This window comes from Dasypus novemcinctus, chromosome 5 (genome assembly GCF_030445035.2).
Source record: "Dasypus novemcinctus isolate mDasNov1 chromosome 5, mDasNov1.1.hap2, whole genome shotgun sequence".
Lineage (NCBI taxonomy): Eukaryota > Metazoa > Chordata > Mammalia > Cingulata > Dasypodidae > Dasypus > Dasypus novemcinctus.
In genome coordinates, this window is record NC_080677.1 from 32,025,871 (window position 1) to 32,051,860 (window position 25,990).

Genomic DNA, 25,990 nt, shown 5'->3' on the forward strand with positions numbered 1-25,990 from the left:
CTCGCAGCGCGCCCGGGAGGCCCCCCAGCCAACATGAGTTACGCCGCCGATTACGTGCTTTCGGTGAGAACACCGAGTGACGATCTGTTGCTTCCCTTGAGGTGGCTACAAAGAAAGGAAGCCGGGGAGGGAGGAAAGGGGGGGAAAAAAAAAAAGGGAAAGGAAAAAAAAAAATCCGGACTAGCTTGCAGCTTGTCAATTTCAACATCGGGTCACATGACCAGCACCTCCCTGCTAAGGATGGGGATAGATTTCCACGTCAGCTTACGTCTCCAAATTTCTACTTCACGGATCCGCTTCAAAGAGGCAGCTGCAGTGGAGAATCATGTTAAGCTCGGCTACTGCGGAGAGCCCAAGGTAGCCCAATGATGGATTTTGATGAGCGTGGTCCCTGCTCCTCTAACATGTATTTGCCAAGTTGTACTTACTACGTCTCGGGTCCAGATTTCTCCAGCCTCCCTTCTTTTCTGCCCCAGACCCCGTCTTCGCGCCCAGTGACATACTCTTACTCCTCCAACCTGCCCCAAGTCCAACCCGTGCGCGAAGTGACCTTCAGAGAGTACGCCATTGAGCCTGCCACTAAATGGCACACCCGCGGCAATCTGGCCCACTGCTACTCCGCGGAGGAGCTTGTGCACAGAGACTGCTTGCAGGCGCCCAGCGCGGCCGGCGTGCCTGGCGACGTGCTGGCCAAGAGCTCGGCCAACGTCTACCACCACCCCACCCCCGCCGTCTCGTCCAATTTCTATAGCACGGTGGGCAGGAACGGCGTCCTGCCACAGGCTTTCGACCAGTTTTTCGAGACGGCCTACGGCACCCCGGAAAACCTCGCCTCCTCCGACTACCCCGGGGACAAGAGCGCCGAGAAGGGGCCCCCGGCGGCCGCGGCGACCTCCGCGGCGGCGGCGGCCGCAGGCGCACCGGCAACTTCAAGTTCGGACGGCGGCGGCGGCAGCGGCGGCGGCGGCTGCCGAGAGGCTGCGGCGGCGGCGGCGGAGAAGGAGCGGCGGCGGCGCCCCGAGAGCAGCAGCAGCCCGGAGTCGTCTTCCGGCCACACTGAGGACAAGGCCGGCGGCTCCAGTACGTATAAAGGCAGCGCCCTGCGCTTTATGAAAGGGGAGTTGGAAATCTAGCGCAGCACCGCTGTTAAATTTTTATATGCTGTTTTATAAGCATATAAGGTTTATGAAGGGCCTTTAGGTTTCCCCCAACAAAACTTTGTTATAAAAGGCGGGATCACGTGGCGAGTGCTGAAATTGGCCGTGAAATACCCACCGGCCAAGGCATGCCTGGAAAAAAAAAACTCCCTTTTTCCCTTTTTTCCCTTCTCAGCTCCCAAGCCCGGCAGCTCGACCCCGCTAGGGGCCAGCTCGGCGCAGGGGAGCCGGAGGTGGGCGCCTGTAAATTCCCCCTGCTAGGGCTCCGGGAGTCTTTGATAGCGAGGTAATCCGGAGATTTTTATAAAAGCCATGTGTTGCGCCGGGACTCCAGTCCCGGCCAGGATTCAAAGACTTCCCTGTTTAACGATGGCGCTCGGAGCGTGTGTTTAACAGATAAGTAGCCCGCTTAGCTCAAGCAATATATTAAAAGAAACAAATTAACCGAAAGTTGGCCTTTTTGTCCAAAGGAAGCCATTTTCCTCCAGCGCGGTGGCAATTACATGCCGCCTTCTGTCCAACTGCATGTTACTCACAATTGTTATTCAATCTGTCAAAAGCGGATTTTAAAAACGTCTCGGGGACTTTTTTTTTTTTTTAAGGGGCGAGCAAGCCAAGCCTGGCCGCAGCCTTGGGAAGCCCCCCTTTCCTCTCCCCTCTCTAAACCAGTGTCTCTGCCCTGCCGGGAGGCTGTAGCCGAGGAGCTCGGGGAAGGCCCAGGCTCGGGGGCTGCCGCCGCCTCCTCCCCACCTCCCGGGAGCCCGAGGCTGGCTGCGGAGGCAGGGGCTGCTGATCAGGGCTCAGGCTCGCCGCCGACAAAGACCCCGCAGCCGCCCCAGATGTTACCAAGGGCCAAGTCATGGCCGCAGCCGGGACACACTGGGGCTGGAGCCGCCTTTACTGCCCCTGAACGGGCCGCCCAGGTGCTGGAAGGTGAAATTTCCGCGGGCCCCTGTTTGTTTAGTCTGGCGGGTGAGGAGGCAGCCGGCAAGCTCCCCCGGGCGCCTTTGAAAGCGGCTTCAGCGGCGCAAGCTAGCCTGTTGCGGGGGGCAGCCCTCCTTTTTGCTCTGGGGGCAGCGGCAGCAGCTTCCCCGGGGGGCCCCTCTAGGGAGCTGGCTTGTATCTGGGGCTGCGCCTCGCCTGCAGCCTGTCCCCAGCCTGCAGCAGGAGCCTGAGGGAGAGCAGGGGCCTGGAAAGACCTCGAGGGGGCTTGGGCAGGGCGTCCAGTCCCTTGGGCCAGCCCTTCTCCCTAACTCGGGTCCTGGGATTGCAGCCCCCACGGCGGACTCATCCCCTGCTACTTTCTCCCTCCACAGGTGGCCAACGCACCCGCAAAAAACGCTGCCCCTACACCAAGTACCAGATCCGCGAGCTGGAGCGCGAGTTCTTCTTCAGCGTCTACATAAACAAAGAGAAGCGCCTTCAGTTGTCCCGCATGCTCAACCTCACTGACCGCCAAGTCAAAATCTGGTTTCAGAACAGAAGAATGAAGGAAAAAAAGATTAACAGAGACCGTTTACAATACTATTCGGCCAACCCGCTCCTCTAAAGCCCCAGCGGGCTGGGATTGGGTTGGGGGCTTCATACACATGGGATTATATGCAGATTTTGCCCTTGACAAGGTCAAGCCACATGGTGACTTTTGAAGAGAGGAGGTGTGCAAGAGAGAGGAGGCTAAATGGAGACAGCCCCGCAGGAGGCAGCCTGGGACTCTCTTGGGCATAGGTGATTAAGATTCCTAATAATAAATGGATTTGGAGAGTAGTGTATCAACTGGAATGAATGGTCTGGGAACCCCAGTGGTTTACTCCTGGAGTCCCGGAGTCGCGGAGTCGCCGGAGCTTTGGGCTGGGTGTGGTCTCCACCTAGGACTGGGCCCCTGCTAGGTCCCCCAGAGGCCGATCAGCGCCCAGGCCCCTCCACACCGAGCCTGCCCACCTCCAGATCTCCTGTGTCAGGAGGCTGCACACCCTCCCAACCCAGTTCAGCTCCCAGACAGGGACAGGAGGAAGGGGGAGGATTCCGAGATGCCCAAAGGGGGGATGCGGAATGGCAAGCAAGGTTATTTTCCAAAGCCAAGGTGAAAGGTGGTTGGACCAATGAGGTGGATACGAGGTGGGAGAGGCCTGCAGAGCCCTGAAGAAAGAAATCTACTAGTCCAGGTGGCCTCAGCGGTCCTTCACTCCTCTAGGCTGCCCACGGCACTATCCCAGGCCTGAGCTCCTAGTGCCTGTCTCCTGCAGGGCACCTGGCTTTTCTTCCTACCGATCCGGGGTCTTCACCCTGGCCTGCCACACAGGCCCGAAGTTTATCCCAAGGCGGACCCAATCCCCTGAGGTGGAAGACACTGAAAAGCCAAGAGGCCCAGGCGACCGGTCCCACACTCTCTGCAGGAAATGTCTGCGGAGGACGGAGAGCGGCAGCTTGGCAAAGCCTCCACCACACTTAATTGAAACTTGGATTTGCTTTAGCATCTGGCAGCGAAGCAGAGGGCCTGACCAGTGGGTCCCCCAAAACACCCGGTTCCAGCGCCATGCTCTACCGTCCACAGCCCCAGAACTGCACTTGGAAGCTTCAGGCAACCTTCCAAGAGCCCGAGAGTGGTTTGGAATTATTTTAAAAGATAAATATTATATTATATATATATTTCCCTGCAGGAACCAAAGCGAATTTTTTAAAAAAATGCAATGTAGTGGACAAAGATGATGAAGAAATTATTTAAAGGCTCTATCTGTTTACAGTGTTCCACGGTTAAACTCACTCACTGCTAAGAATGTTTGAATGTACGCTTCATACAGGGATGGTGTTCAAAAGACTTGTAAATAAAGGAACCATAATCTATTTTGTTTGATTTTTTTTTTTTTTTTTTTACCATTAGTTGATTCCCTTTGGGGCTGTTGGAGAGGGTGGGAAGGAAGTTGGGAATGACCTTTTTAATCTCTTGCAATGTTTGGGAAGTGTTAGGGGGGTGCTCAGAGGGAGTTTGGACTGCCAGGGTTGGGGACCTTCACTGGGAAAGCCAAGCACCTTCCCATCAAATCTTCTCTGCCTCCCTAAGAACTGTCCTGTGGCTCTGTTTGTAATGGGAGAGTTGGCTGGTCCTCGGCCCTCACCCACCATGTGTGTTGTAGCATGTATACAAGCAACAGGGCACAAGAAAAATAAAGACGGTGGAAACTTGAGTATCAGGTCTTGGTGTGACATTCCTCTCTCTGCTTGCTTTTTACTGCCAAATGTCTGCCCCCCACCCCCAGCACCTCCCACCGGTTGAGGGGCAAGGTACCAAGCCCCTGTGGGGGTGGGGAAGCGACTGAGTGGGGGTTTCGCTTCAACAGAAGCCAGACTTAGGAGGCCAAGGTGGTTGGCCACGTCCTGGTGGGAAGCGGGGTCCCAGGGCAGCGTATCCTGGGACCTGGGACAAGAGGCTCCATCCACTCAGACTGACCCAGGCCAGGGAGAAGGCCTGGGGCCTGAGGAGACCTGTGGGCCTGATCCCTTGCTGGACTCGCCCATCTCAGAACTCGGAGGCCCGTAGTGGATCTGTCCCGAGGTACCCTGGGCTCTCCTTCAGCAAGAGGTCTGGGTGCCAGGGCAGAGCAGACTCACCGGGAGCATGTAAGGGTTGCTTTCTCCCCAGCTCTCCTTTGAGGGCGTCTTTCTCCTTTGGGGAGAGAAAGATGCCAGTTTCCTCTTTGTTCGCTGCCTTTGAACTTCTGCCTTAAATTTGGACATCACCCATAACCTTGAGGGGTAGGGCAGAAAGGCCAGAGCCTTTTGTTGCCCACCCCACCCCCACCCCACTCTCTTCCCCAGCCACCCAGGCAGAAAGGGCTGCATTTGCAGAGAGGCCCCAGACCCCAGACCCTGCTCTGTTTATTTGTTTGTGTGTTTGTCTTACTGGCGCGACTGGAGAAAACGAGCTGAAAGGGGAGTGGGACAGACCCCGAGATGAATGTCTAGGTTGATAGATCCACAGAGACCGAACAAGGGCCCTCCCGGGGACTAGGAAGGGGGCGGGCAGGGAAGTCCCGGGTTTAGGGAAAGACTTCCTTTGGGATGGTTAAAGATTAACCAAAGTCTTGTAAGTTGCTGGAGAGTCTAGCCAGAAGGACTGCTCGCGGGCGGGCGGCAAGCGGACGCGGGTTTGATTTCCGAGCCCTATAAAAGTCCATCCTCCGATGGCTGTGACAATGTGGTCGTAAACCCGTCCGGGGCCCGCCAATTTGCATATTTGGAATGCGCCGCTATAAACCCGCCTGGGGTTTTGCAGCAATTTCTTAGATGTAAAAATGAGATCTCAATAGCAGCGGGCTGGGCACATTCTCTCCCTCTCTCTCTGCCGAGAGTCTGCTTCCCGCTCCCGGCTCAGGGCTGGAGCTCAGGCCCGGCCGAGGCGCGCAGCCGCCACCAGATGGCGCACTTCCGATCAATGTCAAAGCCGCTGGGGAGCCGGGAACCCCAGCGCGATTCTTGGCCTTTGTTCGCTTCTGATACTAAGAGCAGCACGTTACCTTATTTCACTTGCCCCGCTCCCTTCGTATCAAAAGGAGGGGGCTCGCCTTCAAGAAGTGGTTGATTTTGTAATTTAAGGCAAGGCGCTTTCACTATAAGGCCTCGCGGGCGTCGCGGCGCGGAGAAGCCCACTGCCCCTCGGCAGTGCTGTCGGAAATGTGTCCAGGTAAGGGGCCACGAGTTTAGTAATTCAGTCTGGCTGGGGCAGGGGTGGGAGGTGGCCGGTGTCAGACCGCGGCGTCGCCACGCGGCTGCGTTTGTGCGCTCCGGGAAGAGGCCGAAGCCGTGCGCTCTCCCCACCCCCAACGCTCCCTAAGGTTGGAAAGCAGGGGGAGGCCTCAGTGCAGAAGTTGGCGATTCTAGCTCCCTGCGCCAGCATTTCTCCCCAAGGCGACCTTTCGATTTTGTAGAAACATTCAGAATGCAACAAGCCGGGATTGAGGGGTGTACAGGCCAAAGGGTTGTGGCTGTGCATGGCTAGGGGTTTGTGGGGGCACAAAAAGGAGATAGCGGGACTGGAGAAAACAGAAAGTTTGTGCTCGAAACAATAGGGTGGCCGACAGCCGTGGCGGATCTGGCGGGCTTATCCCCTGCGGCAGGCGTCGGGAAGGTTTGTACTAGGCGTGGGCGCGGTTTGTACTAGGCGTGGGCGCAGTGGGAGAAACGTTTGTAGCGAAAAATGCCAATTTCGAGAAGGCGCGATTTATTTTTGAGCCTGCGGGAGAAGCGCGGTGGGTAAACACCTACGCATTTTCAAAAGCGTGCGCCAAGGATAAACTCTGATCGATCAGTCCTTCTATCAGGGTTTCCATAAAACAAGTTTTAAATAGCTATAATTCACTTACATTTCGGGGACCAGTTAAAATTTCTTTTTCTTCCGTATTCAAATTCTTATTCCAATCTTTTCTTCATTAGTTTCTTGAAGTAGTTATTTACCCAAATATACTGTGGTTGAGTGGCGGATTCACGAAGAAGGTAGGTGCTACCTGTGTGTGTATGTGTAAATTTCACCTATCAAAAGTCACTAGTCTTTGTTCCTTCTGGGCTCCCAAACTGTGCCGAGAGCAAGGCAACCACAGGAAGGAGTGGGGGCCCAAATGATGAGCTGGTCTTTGCAGCCCCAGCCTTCCTTAAAATCCCAGACAGATACTTCCAGTTTCAAGGCCAGCTGTGGTTTATTATGAACAGAACCAAAGATATTGCAATTCAGGGAATGCCGGAAAAGGCCATGATTCTACCGCCTACTGCACACACACACACACAAGGCAGCAAGGGCCAGCTTAGTGGCTGGATTTAAGAGAATTGCTTAGAGTGGGTTGTTTGGGGACAGATTGCACCTGATCGATTCAAAGTATTTCTCTTGGAAATGTTGACATTCTTAAAGAAGAAGGGGGAAATAATGGAATTGCTTAAGAAGAATTTTCTAACTCTGAATAGATGCTGCTGCCTGAATCGTAGAAGCCCTGGGTTTTGGTTAAAGCCTGATATGTGGAAGCAGTGTTTATTTTTCATCTGTGGGGCCATAGCGCAATCCCACAGTCCACCGAATAATTCAAAGTCCTCAAAGCGGTGAGAACAGCCTCCAGATACAAATTGTTGAGACCGGCTGCCTCAACCCCAGCAATAGCTTTGCTGCTGTTGTTTTAAGAACTTGTTTCTTGTAATTAAAAAAATATTATTTCTCATCGATTGCAAGGGCCTAATCAGGAGGAGGAATTTGCTTTTGGATGAGCTGCGTGATCCTCCCCAAACCACTTATTATTCCACAGAACTGGCATTTCCTTGTGCTCCTTAGCCCTGGGGGGGGGCAGGGGTGGAAACAGGAGTTTTGTCACTCAGGTAGAAGTGGGCGCTATTTACCCCCAAATAAAATACAGGTCCTGGCGGCTGCCTCCTTCACAGACCTGACTGAGGCAAGCAGGCACCGGTTTCGGGGTCAAAGGCATCCTGAGGGTGAGGGAGAATTTCAGCAGCTGGGAGTGAAGACGAAAGGGAGAACGAAAGAAGGCAAACGGGTGTGGGGGTGGGAGTGACTAGAAGCTGCAATTGAGGGGGGTGGGTTGGCCCTCGGGAAAGCCGAGGCAATCGATAAATGGAATATTTTATTGAGGAAGCCAACACCTCGGTGTTACTGACTGGGGAGCGCGGAGCCTCCGGGCCGGTCGGGGATGCTGAGGGCTCCGAGGCCGCTAGGGAGGGTAGAAGAGGCACGCAGCGGCATTTAACTTGAGCTTCTTCTGCGTTGATATCTTCTCGCCTGAACCGGAGGCAGCAGGCCAGCAGTGCGGACCCGGGGCCCACGGCCGGGCTCTCTCGGAGCTCCCCGCCTGGGGTGGGGGTGGGACGGCAGCCCTTGCAAAGAGGTCTTCCCACCCCCCAAGCTTATACACACCGTTTTCAAAAGTAATGCAAGAAATAGCTCAAACCTAACATTCCCGTTTGGTTTATTACAAAGGGAAAAATAAAAAATTCACACAGGAGCAAAGCCACTGCCTCTCCCCAAAGGACAGCGAAGACCCAAATGCCAAAGCCATGGTCGCCCACGCCTGCAGCGGGCCTCCCAACCGCACCACTCCTCCGGCCGGGCGGCCTTCCCTGGCCCAGGCGGTACCAAGCTGCAGTTGTCACGTTGGTTGGCACGTGGGTTCTCCTGGATCCCCTCCAGCCTACAGCCCATTTCGCTGCCTTCAGGGCCCTGACCCCAGCCAGGCACCCGACTTGTCTTATCAGCCAAATTGGCAGGGCCGCTGAGTCCCAGGAGAGTCCCAGGAGACAATTTAGACCATGGACTCTAAATTGTGGGTCCAAAGGTGCCTGGCAGGCCCAAGGAAACGGGTTTTTGTGAGTCTGTGAACCCCTTAAAAATGATGGGTCAAATTATTCAAACGTGCAGATGTGCACCTCTTCGCGGGATAGGAGTCAGAACTTGCCTTAGATTTTTGAAAGGGGCCCTAACAGTCAAAAAGGTTAAGAAAGTCAGGTTTAGATCATTGTCCTTCACTTTATTTCCAAAGCCCCACCGCCTCAAACATACTCCCCAGAGGCCTGCTGCCTGAGGAAGTTGCTATCTGCATTTAGTTGGGGAGGCAGCACCCTAGGCCCCAAGTCCCGACTTTTTCTCTGCAGGGAACCCTGGCTACCCTTGGAGCCCACTTCCCACTCAGCAGAGCTCTCCTGAGAGGTATGGTCGGGGCTGAGGGGCAAAGCCCTCTTCTCCAGCACTCTGTCTTTGTGGCATTTCTCCAAGACGCTTGCTAGGCACAACAGTTCCAGTCAATTCCACCCGCGCCTGGTGAGCTGGTTAAGGGTCGGGCAGAGCCAGGCGGATAAAGGCAGGGGAAGAACGGTGGCCCCTGCGCTCAGCAGCCTCTGGGCTCTCGGATTCCTTGGCCTCATGAGCCACACTGGGTGAGAATTTTCCCTGGCCTTGTGTGTGGGAGCGACACCAAGAGGGAAGGCGAGTTCCTGATCTCTCAGCGCAGACCCCTGACTTGACCATCCGCGCCCTCGGCTGCAGCGTGGCTGCCGCCTCAGGACACGGTTGGACTGGAGAGATTTGGCTCTGCCTTGCTCTCTCTTCTTCCTGCGCCCTCTCCTTTCTCTCCCTCTGCCCCTCTTTCTCTCCATCTCTCTCCTCTCCGCCTGTCTGCCTGGTCCGCAGAGCTGGTAGCGGCCGGGCGCCGAGGACGTAGTGGCTGAAGCACAGCTCCAGCCGCCTTGCCGCCTCACCAGTGCCGCGGGCGGCGTGGCTGCGGCCGGCGGCGACCATAGCTGCTTGAGTCTCAGAAATCAGGGCCTTGGCTCTACTGCCAGCTGTCCCGTGCGTTCTCGGGCTCCTCTTCCTCCTCGGGCTGGCCTCATACCTGGAGGGAAGAGGCCAATTGCGGGCCATAGTGCCCCGATGCTCCGCTCTGTCTCGGGGCGCGCAGCGCCCTGAGTGATCTGCTGCCCACAATCTTGGCCCAGCAGTCAAGACCTTCGCCCGGGGCCGAGGTGGTGAGGCCGGTAGGCCTCGAAGCACCCTGGAGAGCTGAAGCCCCAAGGCGGGGGCCAAGGCAGCGACCTCCCAGAGCCACTGTTTCAGCCGGGAGAAAAAAGGCGCATTTCCTGAGGCACGCGGGAGGCCCATACTTGGGGGCTAGCATCCTGGCCCGCCGGCCTTCTCCAGTTGACTAGTCGGGCTCCCCTGGGCAGGGCTGGGGAGAAGGAGCCCCGGTGTCTGCTCAGCAAAGGGTCTGGCTGCCCAGCGCTGGGATAACTGGGCCACGAGCCCAGCCCGGCCTCGCAGGGAACGGATTTCCTCACCACGGGCCTCTTTAAAGTGTGCACACCCGCGGAAGCAGGGCTGCCCCAGCCGCGGGACTGGAAGGGGTATTGGGGAGGGGACGAGAGGCATAAGTGTGGTGACCCTGGTTCTTGTCATAGTCTCTGGGAGCATGCAAACGCCAAGCTAAGGCAGAGCGCGCCAGGAGTGTGGCAGAGGTGGCCACTGAGCGTCCTCCCTCCAGGTTCCCCACCCCCGGCAGTCCAAAGACCCGGAAGGCCAGCGCTTCATGTCCCCAAAAAGGCCTGTGAGTTTGGAGGCTTGCCAGGGGGATGGTGTCCTCTGGCCTCCGGCGTGGGGATTAGGGGTGGGTCTTTTCTGCCAAGGCTGCCCTGTTGCTTCCCCACCCACCTCACCCCCACTCCTGCGGGCCCACCAAGTTCCGCTGCAGGAGTTGCTGGGAAGACAAGCCAGGTGAGCCTGCTGGAGGCACCAGCTTGCACCAACCGATGGCGGGGAGGAGAGTGTCAGGGTCCTGAGGGGCCAGGGGCCAGGCGTGGCATTCGGGGGATAATTCTGTGTGGGATGCCGGAAGGGGAGAAATGGCATGAGCCAGCGTCCAGTCACCCCTGGATGCCCATCACTCTAAGGGTCCTGGTGGCCTCGGAACCAGGTCTGCCACTTTGGGAAACCAGAATCTAGAGCTGGGGCCCGCTCCAGGTCCACAGCTGGACTGGAAGAGCTTGAGGCCCCGACAGGGCCCCCTTAGTGGTCAGAGAGCACGGAGGACTAATGGCTGCTTCCACAGCAAGGGTGGGGAGCACCCAAGGCAGGCCGGAGCATGCATCATAAACACCCCACTTGTTAACTGCGCGGAGCCCAAGGGCGCTTCAAATGGCCCCCCGCATGGGGACTCACGTCCGGGTAGGGGCGGGGCAAGACCACGGGCCAGTCCCCCACCATCCACGTTGGTGCAGCCCCCGCAGCTCCCGGCCTTCGGGCCGAGGTGTCAGGCGTGCGTCTCCCGGCCCATCAATACAGATTACATATTTATATCAATCGCGGGCTCCGAGGGCGCCCTCAGAGAGCCGCCGGGCGCCTACGAAACCAAACTGGGAGTGGTCGCGCGGAAACTCTGGCTCGGGATTGGCTGCGGGCGCCCGCCGCGGTGCGGGGGGATTGCTAATCGTATTCAGCATGTTTTGCACAAGAAATGTCAGCCAGAAAGGGCTATCTGCTCCCTTCGCCAAATTATCCCACAACAATGTCATGCTCGGAGAGCCCTGCCGCGAACTCTTTTTTGGTCGACTCGCTCATCAGCTCCGGCAGAGGCGAGGCGGGAGGCGGGGGCGGCGGCGGCGGCGGGAGCGGCGGCGGCGGCTACTATGCCCACGGCGGGGTCTACCTGCCGCCGGCCGCCGACCTGCCCTACGGGCTGCAGAGCTGCGGGCTCTTCCCGGCCCTGGGCGGCAAGCGCAATGAGGCATCGTCGCCGGGCGGCGGCGGCAGCGGGGGCCTGGGGACCGGGGCGCACGGCTACGCGCCCGCGCCCATAGACCTGTGGCTAGACGCGCCCCGGTCGTGCCGGATGGAACCACCCGAGGGGCCGCCGCCGCCACAACCCCAGCAGCAGCCGCCGCCCCCGCCGCAACCACCCCAGCCCCCGCCGCAGGCCACCTCGTGCTCTTTCGCGCAGAACATCAAAGAGGAGAGTTCCTACTGCCTCTACGACTCAGCGGACAAATGCCCCAAAGGTTCGGCCACCGCTGCAGAGCTGGCCCCTTTCCCGCGGGGCCCGCCGCCCGACGGCTGCGCCCTAGGCGCCTCCAGCGGGGTGCCAGTGCCCGGCTACTTCCGCCTCTCGCAGGCCTATGGCACCGCCAAGGGCTACGGCGGCGGCGGCGGCGCGCAGCAGCTCGGCGCAAGCCCGTTTCCCGCACAGCCACCCGGGCGCGGCTTCGACCCGCCGCCGGCGCTTGCCTCGGGTTCTGCCGAGGCGGCCCGGAAGGAGCGAGCCCTCGAGTCGCCGCCGCCCCCCACGCTGACCTGCGGCGGTGGCGGGAGCGGCGGCGGGGGCTCCCAGGGCGACGAGGAGGCGCACGCGTCGTCCTCGGCAGCAGAGGAGCTCTCTCCGGCCCCTTCCGAGAGCAGCAAAGCCTCACCCGAGAAGGACTCCCTGGGTAAGCAGGGCGAGCCCGAGCGCCGCAGGCAGGCGGGCAGACCCACTGGCAGACCCAGGGAAGGGAAGGAGCCGCGCGCCAGGAGCCCGCGCGGCAGCCGGCCGGCCTTGGCCCGAGCTGCAGGCAGGCTGACCTTGTGAACTTGCTTTTTAATATTTGGGCGTGGGGACGCAGTAAAAACTCATGTCCAGCTTAGCGCCCCACACCAAGACGTGCTCCGCGCTTGGCCTCTGCTCGCCCCGACTTGGGGCGAGGACACAAGCGAGCAGCCTCCCTCCTGTGCATGCCCTTCCTTGTGGACCGGAGCACCCCAGGCCGTGGCTGCAGCGCGGTCCACGCGGGGGGAGGGGGAGGGAGGGAACGTGGCTTGCCCGCAGATAGTGCGGATGTTTGTAAGGCATCCAAAATAAGCAACCGCCAACGCCAATAAATAAGCCCATTAACCGGCGAAGTTCGAGTTTACGATCCCTGATACCCCATGATTTTTTCGAAGTTGCTGGAGGGGTGGGAATCCTCGTTGCGGGGAAAAGAAAATACAAACCCGGCCCAGACGCTGGGACCCCGAATTGAGAGCCAGAGAAAGGCCATTTCACTTCCCTCTCCAGCTCGGAATCGCCCAGACTGCACACCCTGGCTCCTGGAGGGAGAGCCCTTGACCCCTAATCGGGTTTTCGTTCCTTCACCGTTTGCGCAACTACACTCGCCTACTCTCTCCTCGTGGGGCTTGGGGCAGCCAGGGGGCTGGGGTGAGACGCAGCCACGCTGCCCAGCCCCCTCCCAAGTAGGCACCCCAAGCTTGGGGGCTGCAGGAAGTGCTTGTCTGCCTGCCTGGGGGCGAGAAGCAAAGAAAGGCTTTAAGTTCAAGATATACAGCCTGCCCTCCCAGGCCCATTCCTTCTGCAAGAGCCTGGAGCTTCGTGGTAAAACAGGTGTTGGGGGGGAAAGCGGAGGAAAATGTAAATTGGGAGGGTGGGTGTGGACTGGAGGCCCACTCGATTTGCACAAGCCTTTTGGAGGAACTGCGTGTCCTCCTGCAAACCTTAAGGTTTCCCTCTTGGGGGAGAGACATCCTTCTTTTGCGAGAGTGATCCCGAATCCACCCCGCGTGGCCTCGACTTAACCTTCCCCTCTTTATTCTCTCAAACGCCAGGCAATTCCAAAGGCGAAAACGCAGCCAACTGGCTCACAGCAAAGAGCGGCCGGAAGAAGCGTTGCCCCTACACCAAGCACCAGACGCTGGAGCTGGAGAAGGAGTTTCTGTTCAACATGTACCTTACTCGAGAGCGGCGCCTAGAGATCAGCCGCAGCGTCCACCTCACAGACAGACAAGTGAAAATCTGGTTTCAGAACCGCAGGATGAAACTGAAGAAAATGAACCGAGAAAATCGGATCCGGGAGCTCACAGCCAACTTTAATTTTTCCTGATGAAGCTCCTGGCGACGCGGTTTTGTCGCTTCCAGGGAGCCGGTCCCTCCCTCGGTCTGCGGCCTCTGTGCTAGGAACTCGCACCTGTGCCGGAGCCAGTTCCTCCCTCCCACCCTCGCCATCTCGCCGGCTGTTACATCTGTGCAGGGCTGGTTTGTTCTGACTTTTTGTTTCTTTGTTTGTTTGCTTGGTGCTGGTTTATTTGTTGTTTTCTGGGGGAAAAAGCCATATCGTGCTAAAATGCTACACAGAATAGATATTGTCCTAAGTGTCAAGTGGTGCCTGGGGTCCCACTGCTCGAAATGGCCCCTGTCTTGCCCGGCGGAGTTGGTTTCCTGCCCAGCTCCGGGCCAACCTAGCCGGAAGGCCGAGGTCCCATTGTCGGCGCTGAGGTGTCTGGCTTGAGGTCAATGGTGTGAGTAGCCGCCACCGGGCTGGGCTGTGTTTAATCAGGGGATACTGGCCTCTGGGTCTCTTTTTTCCTTCTTTCTTCTTTTCTTCCTTGGCAAAGCAAAGAGAAGGGCTTTACAGGCATGGACATGCAGGTTGGCAAAAGGGCTTGACTTTGGCTGATTGGAAAAGTGAGAAAGAAAGATTAAGAAAGATTGTTTCCTTCCTCTGTAAGATATCCCAGCTTTAAACAGCAACAACAAAATGGCCAGGAGAAGGACACTTCCCTTCCAGTTTGTGTGAGGATTTGCATTGCTGATCTAAATCATTTCATTTACCTCTGAATTTCCATATCTTCCTGGCTGTAGATAAATAATCTAATGTAGTTTTGTTTATACATGTGGCATTAGTGGATTTTTTTGTCATTAAATAATTGTTACCACTGGTAACATGCTACAAGCACACCACAATTCTCCCCTATCTGGTGGAGATGTTTTGTTGCTTTTTTTTTTTTTTTTAATCACTTTACTTTCTAAAATTCATGGAAGCCTAGGAGGGCTGGGGCAAGCAGAATAAACTAGGGAAAGGGAGACATTGTTTGGATTTCCTTTATACTGTGAAGTTACATGCATAAAAGGGTCTAACCTGTAGGTGCAGAAAAAGAAAAAAAACTATAAATACAAATCTGTATAAATGTCTATTATTATGAAAATTGCCAATCTTGTTTTAAGCAAATGCATTCTATTGTTATTATAAATGTTAGTTCTAGTTCTATTTACTTCTAATCTTAAATCAGAATAAATTAATATTGTAATGCTGCTGTGCGTGGAAAAAAGATGATGTTTATGTTCTTATAGAAGAATAAAAGCTGTGGAATGAAGCTTTTAAATTTTACTTCTTTTTTTTTAAACTTATCTTCACCTTCCACTTTATCCCGTCCACCACTTTTACAACAGGAGGACTAGCCCGTGCCCCCTGCAATTACTTTAGCCATCTATTTAAATATTACCTAGACGGTCGTAATTTGTCTGGGCCCTATAGCCCTGGTGCCGTAAGGTTTGTCGGCTTTTGTTCAGTTTTATGACTTGCTAGTATATCTGGATTGTGGCTGTCTTGGACAAGTGGTTTCAGTTGAGAGAGGAGCTGCATAGATAGAGGAAGCCAAACAGGATTTCTTTCGGGAGTCTGCGGGGAGGTTCACAGAGGCCGGTTATTTGAAGGGTCCCCGGGTCTCAGCGACCCCCAGCCTAGGGATCCCGGGAGCAGGCCGGACCCAGAGCACATCAATTGGGCCGGTGACAGCGGGAAGGTGGACCCGGGCCGGGCCAACCCCTCCCGCAGCGCGACCTCCCCCACCTGGCCGATCTCCCCGGGGCCACGCGTTTCCTGCTCGCCCGAGGTGGGGAAGCCCGATGCTGGGGGAGGTGGGAGGGAGAGCGGGAGCGCGCGCCCCGGCGGGCGAGCAAGTGGGGAGGGAGAGAGGGGGAGAGCGAGCAGCGGGGAGCGAGCGCGGAAGGCCTCCGCCAGACAGGCAGCGGGACTCGGTGCGGCTTTCTAGGCGGTTTCGAGCCCAAATCTACCGCCGCTCGGCGCCGGCTCGCTGAACTGAAGATCCATCCCGGAAACCAGCGCGCGCACTGCTAGTTCTCTGCTCTCCTTTCGCCATCCTCTTCCTTTTTCCTCTCTTCCCTTGCCTCCCCTCCTTTCCTCTCCCAGGCTTACCCTCCGGGGACGGGGGGCTTTTCCCTCCCGGACGCATTTGCGGCAGCCGGGGACACGCGATGGCGGCAGCGAGCTCAGGTTGGCGAGGGGCCAGGTCGGGCGCAATCGCTTGGTTTCTCTCCTTGGCGGCAGCGGCGGCGGCGGCGGCGGCGGCGGCGGCGGGCGAGACAGCCCCGCACGGGCAGCACCAGAACTGGTCGGTGATTTAGGTAGTTTCCTGTTGTTGGGATCCACCTTTCTCTCGACAGCACGACACTGCCTTCATTACTTCAGTTGAAATCGTCTCCAGGTACCTGTTCGCGCGGGGGTCGGGCCGGGCATCTAGGCCCCGGCCGTGCCAGGGCTGCTGTGGCAACCTCGGCTTTCCCCGCGTAGGAGCCTCGGGCCTGCCTCCATCTCAGCGCTGTGCCAGCCGGCGAGCCTCATTCCCTACCCCCACCTGGCCTCTGAGCAGGTATGGTCAGGTTAGCTGCCTGCTTCGCGGACGCGGGGGCGTGGTAGGAATTCTGGGCTCGGAGCCATTCAAGGTCAGGGGCGCACGCTTCCATCTTGGGCTGCCCGCGCTCCCGGCTTGCGCCAAGCGCACAGAAACTGGGCCAGATCCCTGCGAATCTCAGACCCCCAACTCGGGTAGGAGCTCAGAAAAGATCTCTTTGCCAGTGGAGACCCAGACCCCGGGAAGATGGGGCCGGGATCCTGGCCTTGTCACTTACCCTTCTCCGTGTAAGCGCGCCCCCTCTGCTCCTAGGAGTCGTTTCTCTGACTCTTCCTTCCCTACTTCCTCTTTTTTCCCCTTCTCTCTTTTTTCCCTTTTTTCTTTGCTCCTTCCCCTTCTTTCCTCCTTTTCCTTTACCTTCTTTCGTCTTCGGTCTCTCGTCCTGTTCTCTATCTCAGCCTCCTTCCTTTCCTACCCAGATCGGCATTTCGGAGGTGTCTGGGGCTGGTTTGGACACAGCCTAGGGGGTCCCATGTTTTTCGGCCCGCTCAAATTGCAGTCGGGGTACGCCGAGGAAAGGCCCGCGTGGGGCGGCTGTCAAGGGCTGAGCGCCTGGGCCTGGTGTGCTTCTGCGCAGACAAGGCCTCGGTTACGATCACGACCGAGTGGCGGCGGCCTTGCGTTCCTTTTCCGCAGGGTGGGCAACGGCAGCCAGGGAGACCCGATTGCGTGGCGCCCACTCTCCGCGGCGCCTTTGTGTGTCCACATTGAGGGCAAGGAGGCTTGCGCCAGCCTCACTGGAGACGTGGGCCGGGACCGGGGCTGAGGGCTCCCTGGCGCCTCAGCTCCCCAAAGCGCTGAGCCTGGAAGTACCTCACCGACTCTCTGGGCCTTCTGCTTCCACCGGCCACGATGAGGGAGCCCTGATAGGGCAACGCCTGGCAGCTCGCTTGAAAAGTGATGTCTATCACTGTCTATCAGGTTTTAAATATGCGCTAGATAGGGCACCTTGTGCCACCCGGGGCTAGGGAAGGGGCATAAGAGGAGTCTTCCCAGCCCCAGTCTGTTTCAAATAACCGGGGAAAGGAATCTCAAATTCCAGAGTCATTGGGATACAAGATTAAGTTCTTGTTCCAAACTGTAGTCTACTGACCAAAAAAGCCTAGCCTGGCCATTATCTAGATACTGGGAACTGAAAACAACCCTCCGACACACACACCTTCAGACTCATGCCTGCTTCCTCCCCAGTTAGGGCCCGGGACCCATGAACTGCTTTCCTTGCGCAGCCCCGACCTGTTATCTGAAAGGCCGTCCACAGCCCATTCCCCTCGACTCCCCTCTGCCATTTGCCAGACCTGGTTATTGGATTTATTTCTGAGGCCAAAAGAACTCTCAGGTGGGAAAGGGCAGTTTGTAATCACACCCACTTATTCCTTTATGCACCCTCACTCCCTTTCACTTCCAAAATAAAAGCAGACTCAAAAGCTTGAACATTCTCTTCCTAAACCTCCGAGCTGCAGGAGGACAATATTTGGTTTTGTGTTGCTTTTCTTTCTTCCCTTCTGGGCGTCAGTAACGGCTGCTTAACACTCAACGCCTGCTAATTATTTGGTAACCGTCCTATTTTAGGGCTAAGGCCAATTTGAAGGAACAGATTTTTTTTTTAATTAAAAAAAAATACTAATAGCTGGTGTCTACTCTGGGTTCAAAAAGTGGAAATGGCAGCCAGGCGCGCCGAGCCATTCCCAGACAATTACAATTAGGACCAAGAGTTTTTTCCAGGATCAATTTTTCTTGATGAAACTCTCAGGCGCCCCGCGGACTGCCCGATATTTCCGACACCTTTGGCTGCGCTGGGAATGGGGATGGAGGAGGAATTTTCAGGGAAAGGAAAATACTAGGGGGGAGGGGGCCCAGGCGGCCAGGACGGACCACGTCGGGAGTTCATTGTGTCGGCCACTTCCCTCTTCCTGGCGCAGGCTGCGGAAGGGGCACCCGGGCTGCCTCCCCGCGGCCTCCCCGCCTCGCTCCGGGGGAGATCCTGGCATTTGGGGTCCCCGCCCTGGATAAGTGTTTTACAAGGCATTTGGGGGGATTCTTGAAGCTGCTGGGGAGGAGGAAGGCAAAAAGGGTGATGGTAAGCGCCCGAGGCCGCTGGCCTTCGCCGCCAGGGAAGTGGGCTAATGAGAAACACACTTTTGCAGGCACAGTATTCACACGTGAATTTAATTACCCCGTTCCTAGGAGCCGCTGCTTTCTGTCTGGAATTGGAGTGCTCTTCTTCTTCCTCCTTTCCAATTAACAGAGAGGCTGCGGCCTTTTTATTTACCGCCCCCCCCCCCCCTTCCAAAAGGCTTTGAGGGGTGAGAAAAACCCTCTTTAACTTGGCCAGGCAAAGGGATTAAAATCAATGACCCGCGCTCCTCTCCGTTTTAATTTCTAGCCCTGGACTTGAGCTGCAGCCGCCTCGCTTTGGGCCTTGTAACTGGGCCGATCCCATGCCGGTGGGTAACCGAGGCGAGAGCCAGGGAGCAGGCCAGGAAGGAACCAAGCGCCTGTCCCTGAAGGTCACATCCTGGGCCTGGGCTGGCCGCGGGAGTGCGGGCCTCGCAGCCCCTGGAGCCGCCGGGCCCCTTAGGCCGAGACTGCCTTCCCCTGATGCTTCTCCGAGCTCGGGTTCGGGCTGCGCGACGAGGCTTGCAGAGCTCAGAGATGGGACCTTCCGGCCCGAGCGTAGGGCCCAGAGGCCGGTCGCACCAACCCGGGGACTGGGCTTGTGCGGACCGCGCCGCACCATCAGGCCCCGCAACCCACCGCTCCCTGCCTGCTTGCTCCTGAGCGAGGCCCTCGCTGGATGCGCAACCGGCAACTTGGGGACTCTTGGGTCGCCCCGAGCTCCAATTCGACAGGCTCCGCAGACCAGCACCGGACGGTGGTCCCGTCGGCGGCCAGTCCCTGCCCGGCGCGTTCCGCCAGGGCCAGGGCGGCCGCGGCTCTGTTTGGGACCGAGACTGAGTTGAATTTGACTTTTTGCGGCCGACCGAGGGTAAACTCGCATGTCCCAGGGACCGCAGGGATTATTTACCGGGAGCTTGCCAACCAAACACAACGGTCTAATTTAACCTTTCCAAGTCCTCGTAAATTTTTACAGCTGGGAGCCACGGCAAGGCAAACGAATCTGTTGGTGGTTCCCGACTTCCCACCAGCTTGTGTGGCTTCTGAAACAATAACTCCTTATGAAATATCATAAATATAGATTTAAATACAGTAGAGCGAGAATGCGATTTGGCCGCTTTTTTATGGCTTCAATTATTGTCTAATTTTATGTGAGGGGCTCCACTGGCCGCACTCGCCCGGGGACCCGCGCCTTCCTGATGGCGTGATTAATTGTGATATAAAATAGTCCGCTTAAGAAGTGTGTGTCTGGTGGCGGCGGGGAGGGGGGGAAGGGTACAGAGGCGAGGCCAGATTTGATCTTTTAATCTTCGTTGGCCACAATTAAAACAAGGCCGATCGCGGAGCGGCGCGATCCCTTTGCATAAAAACATATGGCTTTTGCTATAAAAATTATGACTGCAAAACACCGGGCCATTAATAGCGTGCGGAGTGATTTACGCGTTATTGTTCTGCTGGGCGGGCACGTGACGCGCGCGGCCAATGGGGGCGCGGGCGCCGGCAACTTATTAGGTGACTGTACTCCCCCCCCCCCCCTTGGTGCCACCAAGTTGTTACATGAAATCTGCAGTTTCATAATTTCCGCGGGCCGGGCCGGCAGGGCGCAGGGCACGGCGATGGCCACCACCGGGGCCTTGGGCAACTACTACGTGGACTCGTTCCTGCTGGGCGCCGACGCCGCCGACGAGCTGGGCGCGGGGCGCTACGCACCGGGGGCTCTGGGCCAGGCCCCCCGGCAGGCGGCGGCGCTGGCCGAGCACCCCGACTTCAGCCCGTGCAGCTTCCAGTCCAAGGCGGCGGTGTTCGGCGCCTCGTGGAACCCGGTGCACGCGGCGGGCGCCAACGCCGTGCCCGCCGCCGTGTACCACCACCACCACCACCACCCTTACGTGCACCCCCAGGCGCCCGTGGCGGCGGCGGCGCCGGACGGCAGGTACATGCGCTCCTGGCTGGAGCCCACGCCCGGTGCGCTCTCCTTCGCGGGCTTGCCCTCCAGTCGGCCTTATGGCATTAAACCTGAACCGCTGTCGGCCAGAAGGGGTGACTGTCCCACGCTTGACACTCACACTTTGTCCCTGACTGACTATGCTTGTGGTTCTCCTCCAGTTGATAGAGAAAAACAGCCCAGCGAAGGCGCCTTCTCCGAAAACAATGCTGCTGAGAATGAGAGCGGCGGAGACAAGCCCCCCATCGATCCCAGTAAGTGCCTTCTCCCTCCAGATGGGCCGCCGCCTCCACGCCGGCCACCTGGATCTGCCGGCCCTGCAGCTTTTCTCTTGAGCCTGCTTTCACCCGCGCTGGTCGCCTCCTGAACGGAGGCCAAGAGCCAGAAGTTGCTGTTTGGGACGCCTTGGATGGGTCCCCAAGTCCAGAAAGCAGTGACGAGCGAGATTCTGGGGTGGGTGTGTTGGGGGGCGAGGTGGCTGCTGCCACGAGAGGGCGGGGCGCTGCCAGCCCAGCCAAGACCGGCTGCCCCTCTCCTTGGCTGCCCGGGTCCAGGATAGAGGTACTTTGGGGCGTTCTTCGAAAGCAGCGTGGCAGAGTGAGTCTTTTGTGCAGCTAGATTGTGCGGGAGCCGCGGCAGCGAGGGCAGCCTGGCCAGGGACACTAGGGGAGATGGCTGGTCCCTTCCCCTCCTTGCCTTCAGCTGGTGGTGGCGTAAATCCGGCCCAACCCGAGGCTGCTGGCGACCGCGCCAGGAGGGTCCCCGTCCCAGATTATGCAAATAGCCTGGGGAAGTGATCAACGGCCTAGAGGCCTGCCTAGCTCCGCCGGCCTTCCAGAGAGATGAAATTAGAAGTGGAAAGAGTACAAGGAACGGGGCGAGGGAGACAGGGCGCTTCAGTGAGCGAAAAGAAATGCCCGTCTTGCCGCGCTAACACTCGGCAGCATGATTTGCATCTGCGTGGCAAGATCTATTTACAATTTTCATTAACCAACGTGAGGGGAGTGGAAGAAAGGAGAGGAGGGACCGGGCAGAGGAGAAAGGAGGGCCGCGGAGGGGAGGGGGAGCCGAGGTTTTACTGCGTGCAATTGTAAGTGACCGTCCCCGCGCCGGTCCACCGGGCTTCCATTGTGTCCGCCGCTCGGCTGCCTTCCCTTCAGCTCGGCCGCCTCCGGCGCTTCGGCCGCCCGGAGTCCGCAGGGGGCTCGCTCGCCCCGCGTCCGGGCCGCTTCTCCTCCTTCTAAACCCAATCTCTCTCTCCCCCGTAGATAACCCGGCTGCCAACTGGCTCCACGCGCGCTCCACGCGGAAAAAGCGCTGCCCCTACACCAAACACCAGACGCTGGAACTGGAGAAAGAGTTTCTGTTCAACATGTACCTCACCAGGGACCGCAGGTACGAGGTGGCCCGGCTGCTCAACCTCACCGAGAGGCAGGTCAAGATCTGGTTCCAGAACCGCCGGATGAAAATGAAGAAAATCAACAAGGACCGAGCGAAAGACGAATGATGCCATTCGGGTTCATTTAGGAAAGAGAGCGCGAGCTAGAGAGAAAGAGAAAGGACTGCCCGTCCCCTTTTCCCTTCTCCCACCCCCACCCCAGCCTCCACCACCCTGCACAAAGCGGCTCTAAACGCTGGCCTCATCCCCCACCCCCCCCTGGCAAACCCTGCTCAGGCTGGCTTCTTGGCCTGCCGCTTTTATGGAGGAGGTATTGTAAGCTTTCCATTTTCTAAGAGGAGAACGAGGGGGGCATTTGCGCTGATGGCTGTGTGTGCGAGCATGTACATATTTTTCAAAAATCTACCTGTTCCTGGCTTAAAAGTAAAAACAAAAAAACTACCTTTTTATAATGCACAACTGGTGAGGGCGGGCTGTATAGTTTTAGTCTGTGTAGTTAATTTAATTTGCTTTTTGTGCTGCAGAGCGAGCGATCTGCCAAGATACTTGAACACTGTGTTTTATTGTGGTAATTATGTTTTGTGACTCAAACTTCTGTGCTGGGTGACGCACCCGTCGTGATTGTGAAAGCTAGAATTCAATTTGAACTCAGGTTGTTTATGGGGGGGGGGTACGGTTGCATAGAGTATAGCTCTGTAGTGGAATACGTCGTCTTACAACTAGGCTGTTAACCTTTGATTGTAAACTAGCTGTAAGGATTTCCCAATGAAAGACATTTTGAAAAATAAAAATAAAAGGGTTCTCCGGGATGCAGAGTTTCATGGTTCTCTTAACTTTAGAAATGCGGGCATTTTAGTCTCCACATACTCTTTAGTCCTGTCTTGTCCGTTGTATATATAATCTATACATTAAAGAAAAAGTACATAATCAGACAAGTTTGAAGATTGCTTTTGCACCAGACAACAGTGAGGAAGTTTGGAGCTATACATATGTGCAGAAGGTTACTACCTATGGTTTACGTTTTAATTTTAATCGGGGGAAAATGAATGCTTATTGTAATGAAGTTAATTTTATTGATAATAAATTATACACTATGAAACCGCCATTGGGCTACTGTAGATTTGTATCCTCAATGAATCTGGGGTTTCCATGGGGCTGAACATACACTGTATATTTTGCAATAGTTACCTCAAGGCCTACTGACCAAATTGTTGTGTTGAGATGATATTTAACTTTTTGCCAAATAAAACATATTGATTCTTTTCTATTTTTTTTTTTTTCCTGTGGGTCGGCTCTTTGCACCTTCTTCTCCTGGGCATGGGAGCCAGGATAGCGTATCCGGTTGGGAGCCAGGCTGGGTGGGGAGACAGAGCTCCAGTTTGGCCTCTGGCCGGCTCACTGGAGCCAGAGCTGCAAGCCAGCCCAGGAGGGCCAAAGCGCTCCCAGCCAGGCTGGCTGCGGCGGCCACGCGAGCAGCAGAGGAAAGCGGGGAGACCGGATGGCGAGGCCCAGCTCCCGGCCTTGTTTCCATTGTGGGGGTGCACGGGGAGGGCTCTGAGGCGCTGGGCAGGGGTTCTGCGTATCTCTGGCCAGTAGAGGTGGAAAGGCCAAGCTTTCACCTTGGCACCCCAAGATATCCCCCAAACCAGAGCATATAAAGTCGCCTGGAACCCTCTTTCCTGGCAGGGTAGGGCAAGTGCAGGCCCCAGAGCCAAGGGTCCGCCACATGAGCGGGAAACCGGAACCCAGTCGCTGAAGAACCCAGCGTGGTCCCCCCAGGCAAAACTTTGGGGGCTCCCAGGGAACCGGAGGCCTGTGTGCCCCCTTGCCCCTCGTCGCAACAGACTAGCCAGGGGGGACACTGGACCCTGCACCGGGTGCCCCTCCCAAGCGACAAGTCCTGGCAGAGGCAGGGCAGAAGCAACCCGAGGAGCCCCAAAACGCCATAAAATAAAATGAGGGCTGTTATCATTTATGGGGTGTAAAGGGCTGCGCGGGGAATGGCCACAACTTTGCAGGCCCGAGCGCCTTCCAGATGTGGCAGGGGAGGCCTGGAGAGTCCGGCCTCGCCTCCCCCCTTTTCTTCTCTCACCCTCCACCTCCACCCGCCCCACTCCCCGCGACTTCTGCAAAGTTGGCTGTGTTGGGACACGTAAAAGGGGAACCAGGGAGCCGGGAAGGGGCGTCCTCTTTCCCCCCACCCCCACCCCGCCTGCCGGGTTGGGACGCCCTCTGTTGTTGCAGACAGAAGGAACTTCAAAGCCTGGGCAGTAAGTGTGTGCCATAAAGGCCGGGTCTGCGAACTGTCTGGAATTCGGCCCTTAATGAGTTTACAACTGTCCAGCCCCAATTAGGATTTTCCACCAAAGCCATTTCATTTGTTTGCTCTGTCTGCCGCCGATAAAGCGGCTGCGGAAACAGCTCTATTTTATGAGCACTGCCCCCTCAGCAGCGAGGATTCCGGGCTCCACGCGGACCCCCCGGGGATTGGGCTCCCGGCCGCCCTCAGGTAGTGGGGCCCACGCCCGCCGCGGGGGCTTCGGCGGCAGTTCAGGCGGGCGGGAGCTGCTGGGGCTGAAGTTCCTACGGATGGCCAGCAGATGGCAGTGTGGCTCCACGCAAGAGGCTCGGGTGCCGCCATCTCCCGCCGCCGTGACCCTGGGAAGTTCCTAAAATGTCGACCTGACTCGAGACTTCCCCGACTGGGAGCCCCAGATTGAAGGGAACATCGGCCGTATACTTTCGGTACTGTTCGCACGGAGCCGGAAACCTCTTTGGGAAATAAGCAAGCGAGTGGGGCTCGCCTGACCCGCACGGATTTCCCGCACTCCCGGACTCCCAGCGCCACGGGGCTGCGGCTGTCCGGGCAAGCTGCAGGACTCTGGCTCCTTGCGTGGGCACGGCTCCAGGGTCTCCGCCCCCTGCCCGAGACAGGACTCGGGGCAGCGGGGCACGCGGGGACCCCGGCCGACTGGAGGACGGGCACAGGCACGAATGCCCACGGTCCCCGGACCTGGTGACCCCCTCCCGCCCCCCTAGGATGTGCAGAGGGTGCGCGGAGGGCGCGCGCACCGGAGCTCTGGGGCCCGGGCCGTCCCCGAAACCTGCACCCTGGCACAGGGCCCGGTGAGCAGTACCCCGGACTCAGCCCGCTTGAATACGTGACAAATAAAAACGGGCGGGTGAAAATTGGGCACAAAGTCACTCTTGGTGACTGTCCGATGTGGGGCCGGCGGCCGAGTTGGCCAGGATGGGGAATCCCGGAGGACAGAGCAGGAACTGCCTTGGTTATTTTAAAATAAATATGATATTGAAAATAGCGATTAGTAACAGCCAGGCTGGGAGCTCACGTCGTGGCAGCTGCCCTTACTTTATCCCGCTGCCTCATTTCCTCGGCAGTGGAGTTACCGAGTCTGCTCCGGCACCCCTCACTTGCGAGGCCGGGAGGGAGGGGGCCCCAATTTAGGCCTATCGCTCCCCGACCCTGGGCGGGGAACACTCCCGGGAGCCTTCTTGGAGGCAGCCCGCAGCGCGGGTGCAAGGATCAGCCCGGGAGTGCGGAATTGTTTCCGAGGGAAAACGCAAAAGCGAACTGAACAGTTCCAGCCACCCCCCGGGGCCCCGTGAACACGCCGCGTGTGCATTTATTTGGGTTGTAATAGTCTCCGCCAAGCCCACAAAATGTTTACGACTCACGTCTCCGAGCTGTACTCGCGGTAAAGCTGGGGACTGGATTCTGTTTCATAGTCTCTCTCATATTCTCTCCTTCCATCTCTCCCTCCCTTTCTCCCTGTTTGTGTTTCATCTCTTTTTTTTTTTTCTTCTCTGTCTACATGCTCACGCAGGTATTACAGAAGCACGGCTTCATTATGTTTCCTTATATAATGTATAATGTTTCACAGCATCTGACTGTAAGAAGGCTTTTATAGCTTCCCCGAGAACCGCCCATGGCTGTGTATCCAAGCCGCAGGTCTAAAGCTCGATTTGGGCAATACCCAATGAATGGAGAAGGAGCAGGTCGGTGGCGACCGCTTCTCTCCACCGGTCACGGCGGCTCCAGGTAGGTGCAGGCCGTCCATGGGTCTGCGCGCCTAGCGCACGGCTGGGCCGGGCCTCCCTTGCCCTTGGCCGGGGGCGGCTGGCTGCTCTCCCAGCCCCGCTGCCGGGAATGGCTTCACTGCGGCCGGCGTTCGCCCAGATAGGACCCGGCGCCGCCCGGTGAACGCGTCGGGGACCGGTCCGCACCCGCGCCCGGGTCGGGGGCCTTTCTCTGGGCGGCGAACAGATGCGCAGCCGGCGAGGGGCGAGGGTGGGAGACGTTCCGGGAAGCCCGGCGCCCGCTGCGCGCCGCCCGGGCAGGCGCCGCCCGCTGGCGCGGCCGCTAG

The 25,990-nt window shown here is 57.6% G+C and overlaps 3 protein-coding genes across 3 annotated transcripts; all 3 read left to right on the forward strand.

The window, feature by feature from the left end:
- Positions 1–365: 365 nt before the first annotated feature.
- Positions 366–4,340, forward strand: HOXA11 (homeobox A11). Its single transcript, XM_058296848.1, has 2 exons — positions 366–1,080; positions 2,474–4,340. Exons 1-2 carry the CDS (start codon positions 366–368, stop codon positions 2,704–2,706), a joined length of 948 nt encoding a protein of 315 aa, XP_058152831.1. The 3' UTR covers positions 2,707–4,340.
- A 6,671-nt stretch (positions 4,341–11,011) lies between these two features.
- HOXA10 (homeobox A10) lies at positions 11,012–14,808 on the forward strand. Its single transcript, XM_058296850.1, has 2 exons — positions 11,012–12,113; positions 13,264–14,808. Exons 1-2 carry the CDS (start codon positions 11,147–11,149, stop codon positions 13,536–13,538), a joined length of 1,242 nt encoding a protein of 413 aa, XP_058152833.1. The 5' UTR covers positions 11,012–11,146; the 3' UTR covers positions 13,539–14,808.
- Positions 14,809–16,287: 1,479 nt separating this feature from the next.
- On the forward strand, positions 16,288–22,872 carry HOXA9 (homeobox A9). The gene is made up of 2 exons (XM_058296851.2): positions 16,288–20,460; positions 21,475–22,872. The coding sequence occupies exons 1-2, from the start codon at positions 19,635–19,637 to the stop codon at positions 21,711–21,713; spliced, it is 1,065 nt and encodes a 354-aa protein (XP_058152834.1). The 5' UTR covers positions 16,288–19,634; the 3' UTR covers positions 21,714–22,872.
- Positions 22,873–25,990: the final 3,118 nt, after the last annotated feature.

Coding starts and splice junctions, on each gene's coding strand:
- HOXA11 (XM_058296848.1), top strand. CDS start 366: ATGATGGATTTTGATGAGCGTGGTCCCTGCTCCTCTAACATGTATTTG. Junction 1,081..2,473: donor GGACAAGGCCGGCGGCTCCA/GTACGTATAAAG, acceptor CTCCCTCCACAG/GTGGCCAACGCACCCGCAAA.
- HOXA10 (XM_058296850.1), top strand. CDS start 11,147: ATGTCAGCCAGAAAGGGCTATCTGCTCCCTTCGCCAAATTATCCCACA. Junction 12,114..13,263: donor ACCCGAGAAGGACTCCCTGG/GTAAGCAGGGCG, acceptor CTCAAACGCCAG/GCAATTCCAAAGGCGAAAAC.
- HOXA9 (XM_058296851.2), top strand. CDS start 19,635: ATGGCTTTTGCTATAAAAATTATGACTGCAAAACACCGGGCCATTAAT. Junction 20,461..21,474: donor CAAGCCCCCCATCGATCCCA/GTAAGTGCCTTC, acceptor TCTCCCCCGTAG/ATAACCCGGCTGCCAACTGG.